We start from the raw sequence: 7,674 nt of genomic DNA on the forward strand, positions 1-7,674 counted from the left end.
TTAATTTGTTGAACCCTTTTAGGAATTTTCAAAACATTGAGTTGTTTCATCAGTTAAGCTTTTGAAAATAAAAAAACTATTAATTATAAGGGAAAAAAAGCTGAAGTACACCCTTGATTAGGACATTTTCAGGTGTGTTCAGCCACCTGTTGGGGCATATCACAAGATGCAAAAAAGCCCCATGCTGCCCTCTAGTGTTCAAATTGAGCAGTACAAGACAAATAACGACTCAAAAAATTGCAGCAATATTCAGACTATAGAGAGAAGAATACAAATAATCACACAACACTTTGTAAGTTTTTGATTTTCTTTCTTTTTGTGGAAATATGTTACAGGTATATTACAGGTTTTTAAATGCCCAGAGGGAGAACAAAAACTGTTTGGAGACACCAGAAACTATCACTAAGAAGGAGACAGCAACTGAAGTGAGACAGAAAAAGTCCAGACTGGATCGACAGACTCGACAGGCATTGAGAGAAGAGAGAGAGGGCTGAACTGACGCCCAATAGGTAACCTATGTTAGGAGACGTCCAATAAATACTGCAAATGTTGCTAACACGGATTATTAAAAACAAAAACGAGCGGAACAAAAAGACGAGGAAAACAGGTGTGCTCTCCTTCTTGAGTCCTTTGTGGTGTTTAGCAGCATGTGTGTAGCTTCAAGAAACCAAAGATCACTTGCAATGATGAACATGCGGGGCCTGCAGTCAACCAGAGTCTTTAACACAAGCAGCAACAGAACAGAAATGTGAAAAAAGTGAGAAAAGTGCTTAATACAAGAACACACAAATGATTAAACTGGTTCAACAACAAACCAGGGAGACGTTTTGTCTTCTGCCAGCCTTATTGGTTGTTTGACTTAAAATATTTGACCATTTACATATGTTTTCAGTCCACAATAACATTTAGAGTTACGTTTGTGTATGAACATTCACAGACAGTCTAACATACATTTGGCTGGTGGTGTTGAAGTCACATCCCTGTTCTTGCAGCGACAGATATAATAAGTTGTGTTACTGTAAATGGTAATAGAAGTTATTCTGCAGGCTGTGTTAGTTAAGATAGTTGTCTACTTGAGTTCATTTCTAGTAGTTAAAATACAATCTACCTTTTACCTGTGTGAAAATATTCTGGTTGAATGCAGGACTGCCCCCTGCAGCGGCTTCTCTTGGTTTTCAATGTAACTTATAAAATATATCATAAAATGTGTTTTTTAAGGAAACTGATAAGTCCATGTACAAAAAGTTCTTTCTTTTATATAAATTACACCAGCCTCTGTTGATGATGATGATGATGTCTCCGTTCCAAACCAAACTCTCATACATACACACTCACATGCACGCACACATACACACACTGAGGCTACACAACATGCTCTACACATTACCCATAGTAGAGAAGAAAACAAAAAAATGAAGCTATCCGCACTGAAATGAAATCTCTGCACATACAGTAACGCTACATCTCCTCCTCTTTCTTCTTCTCTTCCACGCTGCATCTGTATGCAGGACCACAAGCATTGTGTAGTTTCAGGCGATAAACGGAGGGCGACTCTTCTGCCTCAGCTGGTGACCCTCGCTATCGCCTATCACTGTAGCTGCCTTTGTTCTGGCTCCGCCCCCTGCAGGTTCCTGACACACTCTGATAGATAGTGCCCAGCTTGCGGGCGGGGGGAATGTGCATAAACGACTGTTCTCAGCAGTCAAACCGCATCTCCAGTGAATCATCGAAGCCTCGGTTGTCGTGTCCAGTGCCCGACAGGAAGGCAGCCGTGACGGGGGCCCCTGTCGCTGTGGTGACGTTGAGGAGGGTGTTGCCAGGGGAGCTGGTGGCTGGGCTACGCAGGGCCGCCGCGGTGATACTGGTGAGGTTGATGCCCAGCGTGAGGCGTGTCTGTTCCAGAGCTTTTTCCGGCACAGCAAAAGCCTCCAGCTTCTTCTCTCCGTTGGCCATGTACGAGTTCTGACAGCCGCGACAGATGCAGTCCAGACACGCCTGAGAAAGACAATCATAATCAATAACAAAACAATCCAGCAATATTTACAAACACAACAAAATACTTTCCCATGGCAGAAATGTTAAACAGATTTAAAATCTGGAATGACCTGACATCTTGGATTAAACCAAAACAGACCAAAAGATTTAGAGGTGCTCAATATAATGTTTGATCATCAACAATCCCACGGCTATTAGACAAAATACATCTCCTCATGAGGACTGTGTGAACCACTTGAAAGAAACAGAACAAGAGAGTTAACCAACCCGGAGCGAAAGTCCTTTTGTCAAGGAAAGGCTAAAAGTTTGAACTCTAAGCAAGAGTGCTGTGGTTAAAACATTGGGAAACACTTCTGCAGATATTTAAGTTCCCTAAAACTGAGATCTTTTTATGATTGCGCCAACATGTCAACACAACATTACTCTAAAAGACACAAAATAAAGTGTAATGTCATCAAACACAAGAAGTCAGTTGGATGTTTTGACACCCCATGTGGAAATTTAACTTGTACAAAAGTCATCCTGAGTCATATAACTTGATACGACTCCAAATATGTGGGTTAAGCAACTACAACCACAACTGTGTTGTTCTCACCTTGCGGTTGGAGTAGCAGGGGCAGCGCTGCCCCCTACAGGTCAACACTGAGGGGTTCTGTGTGGCTCTGCCGCACTTGCAGCCCTTCTTCTCCACGGGCTTCTTGTACAGTGGCTTCGAGGGGCTGGGTGGGTGAGTCAGTGGATGGGCGTGGGGGTGAGGGGGGACTCTGTCACGGGGTTGTGCACGAGGTTTTGGGGCCCCTTGCCTGGCCTTGGCGTAGGCCTTCTTGGGACCTCCATGGTGCTCAACAGTCTTTTTCAGCACCTTGTTGGAGACCAGCACAGTCTTGCCTACCTTTGGGGGTCCACCATTGGGCACTGGGGCCAAGTGGGGATGGGGTGCTGCTGCAGGGAACTTAGGCTCCTGTTTGGTGGTGGCACCTGGGTTGGGGTGATGGGGGGAGCTGTTGGCACCAAGGGGAGGTCCTCGTAAAAGGGTGGAGATGGGGAGGGGCTGCACCTTCTCGCTGTCGCTTTCTGAGCGGGAGCGTTTGCGATGGTAACGAGGGGGGACATGGGGGATGACTGTAGAGGGCTGAGGGGGAGGTTGTATAGAAGGCTGTTGGTAAGGGTAGAGGGGGCGGGGGCTGTTCTCTGTAGGGAGGGAGGGGATGTGTCGGGAGGCGTCCGGGCCTGATGGGCAGAGAGGCCCATTGATGCTTGACTGAGGTACAGAGGGAGGGCAGTCTGGCTGGCGGTTAGGCTCAGGGGAGGGGTCAGGGTCAGTGTCCGTCTCTAGAGTCCTGAGCACTTCCTCAACACTCAACAACAACGGCCCCCCGCCATGTTTCAGTTCATCCCCGAAAGTACTGATGTCACAAAGTCCCGACGCCCCGGCCCCTGTGACGCTCACACACACTGGGATTTCCTCCGAAAAACTCTCTTGTTTTGCTACACCTCCACCTGTTTCTATGGTGATAGGTTGCAGAGAGTCTGAACTGACCAGTCCGTTACAGTCATGCAGCCCATTAACACTGACAGAGCTCAGCTCCTCCTCCTTGATCTCCTTAAAGGGTGGAGCTTCATCAGGCTGCACAAACTCAGAAGTGGAGGCGGCTTGCGATAGGCCGACTGAATCTGAAATGTCCTCTGCTTCGGGCTCGCTCTCGGCCAATGTCTGGCCCTCGTTTAGGATGGCCTGAAGATCCGGTGAGTCGCTGGCAGCTCTTGCTATGTGGGGAGCTAGTGGTGACTGGGTGATGTAGAGACAGAGCTTCCTGTAACAGTGAACAAGCAATGAGAGCTGCCTGTTTTCCTCAAAGCGGGAGTAATCCTTACACCAACTACAGGACGGCTTCAGCTGCATCCTCTGACCTTTACAGCCTCGACAGACGTAATGCTGACATGATGAGTCTGTAGGGGCGATGGGGTCTTGCAGCAGGTTACCTACAGAGAACAGGAATAAACAAGTAAACAAATGTGCCACAAGGGTATGAAAGCAAACCCTGGTTTTAAAAATGACAGCATGAGAAGAATTTTAAAATGATTTGGTTCCTCATGTGCTGTGTTTCAACAGCTTCCTACTCCGATATTTGTAAAGCTGAGTGGTGTCTGGCAAAGTGCCAGACTGGATGACAACCGCTCATTGAGAGGGGCTTCCTTAGCAACACTGGTCGCTAGGCAGTGCAGCTGCAGATAGCAAAAGGGATGAAGGTGCATTCATTAGAAACAACCGACCTTATACACTTTGCACTGCTTGTGTGATAAATCCCACGTAACAGCAGTAAGTCTATATTTAACAAGATGCACATACCACACGCGGCTTGCATATTGACCTATTATTTTTGCAGGGGAGGAAGAGGAACAATCAATATCTGTGAGTTTAATGAAGACGCTCTTCTTTTAATATTATTTTGCAATCACAGCAAAACAAAGAATCTCCTCTAGCTCGGGTGGGGGGGGACGGGGACATATACCCACTGGCTGTGGCTAACATCGAACTGCTGCATTATGCATGAAACGCAAGAACTGAGTGTTAAAAATACCAACAAAATAAATCAAAAGATGTGTTTTACATACCAACACAAGCAAACGAACCACATAGGCGCCCCCTTGATTTGATTACAGTCGGTTTTACCTGTCAGAATTTCAGTCACTGATATATCTGGTCCTGTCTCTTAAGTACTCCCTCGATTATGCAGTTGTTTTAATTGTATTCATATATTTTATAGTGTGTTTAGGGATGAAGAGAGAGGGAGGGAGAGAAAGAGAGAGATTAAATGCATCCTATCCTGTGTGGAGGGGATTGTTATTCAACACGATGACAGAGAAACGCCCCACTGCTGCCAAAAAGCACACAGAGGGGGGTGTGTCATGATGGGTGTCGCTGTGAATTGTGATGCGTTCACTGATCTTTGGAAATTTGGCCTTCAGATTTCATAAACAAGACTTAAATCCTAACGTCTTCTCAGGTTTTCTTAAGTCTTGTCTTTATTCACTTAAACACTATACTGATCAACAGTTGTGGAATAACTAGTTAATTATCGTGCAAACAGAAATCTGTACATCGGTACTCAATAAGCATAAAGGCTCAATTTCAGGATGAATTTATATATAAGGCAGTGTATTGTCACCATTGATTACTTGTAAACTGTATTAAAATTCTGCAGCTGTTTAAACAGCGGTATTAAGTATTATACGTATTCAGAATTACATTTCATTTTTGGGTGATTTACAAGCCTTATTATATTTAAATTATCAAAATCCCTCCGACAAAACTTAATATTTGTCTTTTTGTTGAAGTATGGGGAGTTTCCTCATCTCTACCAGTTATGTTTTTCATCAGGTATACTGTTATCGATTTTTTAGTCAATTGCCTGAAATTCTCTTGACATATTTTACATTTACTAAAATATTTTTTAACTTATTTTGAAAAGCAAATCATTTTCTAGTGTTCGCTTAAAAAGGGGCACAATTTCATCTCAATGTATTCATGATTTTATTGACTAAAACCCTTTGTTTTAGCTTTACGAATTGAAATTGGGTAAATGAATATACAACTCATACATTTATATGCATTTTTTTAGAAATTATATGACATTACAGAGCATAGAGAAGAAACTAAAGCACATAAAACGATCTCAGATACAGTAGCAGATTAATGTCTGAAATACATAAGTCAAATGGATAGAATAGCAGATACAACTTTTACATGAATGAAGTAAGAATTGTTTCCACAACAGTCGATCACTGGCTATTTAATATCTCCGATTGTACTTGAAAGCAGCATTGTTTAAAGGCTCGCTCCCACTGAGAGCACAGATGACAACAACGCACGTTACCCAACACCTTTCCTTAGCAGTCATTTACACAGGTGTGCCTGTCATATTACACGGAACAAAAAATGAATAAAAACCCCAACTCACCACAGACCAAGCAGGACAGGGACTGGCGGAAAAACGGAAGCAGCTTGCAGAGTTCCGCGAGGGCCCGGGGGTCTCGGGGGTCGCACTGCAGCACCGATCGGCTCGCGGACACGTAAAGAGAAGTCGCATTCACCGGGTTCATCTCAGCTGCCTGTCCCGGGGCTCCAGTCCGTTACAGATGTATTATTGTGTAAAAAAACAAACAAACAAAAAAAAAAACACCAAAGTCACACAAGTACACAAACAAAACTGAGCGATGGGGGCCGCGGAAGAGCAGCTACTCCCGGGGTAAAATGAGTGTTTTTGTCAGTGGAGTCCGGCGGCTTTGAAGAGGGCATAGGTGGATAAAACTGGTAAATCCCACATATAGAGCAGTCTGCGCAGGGAGCAATCGAGGTTACTCATCCCAAATCACATCCAGTCCATCGTCAATGTGATGTCCCCAGCAAAAGCACTTGTGATATGAAAGTGAACGGTGAGGGTTGCATTCACAGGGAGAATGAGCAGGCGGATAAACGTCGGTTCGGTTCGTTTCCATACAGTCCACGAGTTGTGATTAAACAAAGCATTTCATAACAAAGTGCTGCAGTTTGCAATGATTTCCCTCTGATAAATCCACAGTCCACATGCATGCTTGTCCAGGGTGCACACAGTTGGTGTCACACAATGCATTTATTTATTTTTCTCTCTCTCTCTCTCTCTCACACAGGCTTCAGTGCAGCCCCAGCAAGGCTCGTTATGGTTGTGTTATTGTTCAAAGGCGGCTCGAAAAACAAAAACAGGCCGCCCCGGCTCCGAAAGGTTCTCTTCAGAGGGAAATGCAAACAACTTTACATAGAAATGAGGAGGGGGAGGGGAGGAGGGGGTAAATTGGACAGAGGCTGCGGTTATTAAAACAAAAATAATGTCGAAGCTGAGTAGTCTCTCATAGTGTGAGTAAAAATAAGCCAGTGGAAGCACCGGGCTGGAGTGACAGAACTAGCCGCCTGGGCTGCACCGGGAAGCCGGCTAGAAAAGCAGGCCGCGTCCGACTCCTCGGGATTAGCGGGACTTTCTCGTTCTTGCTGCTCGCCTTGGCGGGAGTGTAGGAGGAAGCCCGAGGGACAAGCCGAAATTATGTTCCTCTGCAGCTTTTGATAGATATCAAGGGTGTCAGCGAAGACCGAAAGTGAATTAAATCCCTGTTTGTGTATCTTGCTATCGTTAGCCGCGGAGTATTCCTCATACCTCTCGTCGATTTTCCCATACACAAACAAGGGGGCGCTGTTGCCCAGATCTCGCGAGAACACGAGTTAGCGCGGTCAATTTAAAAAAAAAAAACAATGGATCCGTGATAAAGGCGTTTATTTACTTCACGTTGAAATAACCCTGCCTTTGTTTTGGAAATGTGCCAGTCAGAGACAAGCCTTTAATTATTTTCAAACAAAACTTGTGCACAGCAAAGATGGTAAAGACTATACTGTAGGAGCCAATCTAGTGTGTGTGTGTATTTATGTATTGTATTTCAGTGGCTTTTGTGTTCATTTATTTACTCAATTTGGACACTAGGTGGTGATAATTGATCATTTGGGTTAATTGGTCAGGTGGTTGGTTGAGTGTTTATATGTCACAGGTGAACAGGAAACGAGGGCATAGGTGGTGGGAACCATGGGCGGTTCTAGGCAGGGGCCAACAGGGGCCAGTGCCCCTGTAACACTGATCTTGGTCCCCCCTGTGG

The 7,674-nt window shown here is 44.8% G+C and overlaps 1 protein-coding gene across 1 annotated transcript; it reads right to left on the minus strand.

The window, feature by feature from the left end:
• Positions 1-289: 289 nt before the first annotated feature.
• On the minus strand, positions 290-7,211 carry msl2b (MSL complex subunit 2b). The gene is made up of 3 exons (XM_020647576.3): positions 5,958-7,211; positions 2,591-3,978; positions 290-1,995 (listed from the first exon to the last, which is right to left on the minus strand). The coding sequence occupies exons 1-3, from the start codon at positions 6,097-6,099 to the stop codon at positions 1,696-1,698; spliced, it is 1,830 nt and encodes a 609-aa protein (XP_020503232.2). The 5' UTR covers positions 6,100-7,211; the 3' UTR covers positions 290-1,695.
• Positions 7,212-7,674: the final 463 nt, after the last annotated feature.

This window comes from Labrus bergylta, chromosome 20, assembly GCF_963930695.1.
Source record: "Labrus bergylta chromosome 20, fLabBer1.1, whole genome shotgun sequence".
NCBI classification, from domain to species: Eukaryota; Metazoa; Chordata; class Actinopteri; order Labriformes; family Labridae; genus Labrus; species Labrus bergylta.

Coding starts and splice junctions, on each gene's coding strand:
- msl2b (XM_020647576.3), bottom strand. CDS start 6,099: ATGAACCCGGTGAATGCGACTTCTCTTTACGTGTCCGCGAGCCGATCG. Junction 3,979..5,957: donor CCTGTCCTGCTTGGTCTGTG/GTGAGTTGGGGT, acceptor TGTTCTCTGTAG/GTAACCTGCTGCAAGACCCC. Junction 1,996..2,590: donor CCTGCTACTCCAACCGCAAG/GTGAGAACAACA, acceptor TGTCTTTCTCAG/GCGTGTCTGGACTGCATCTG.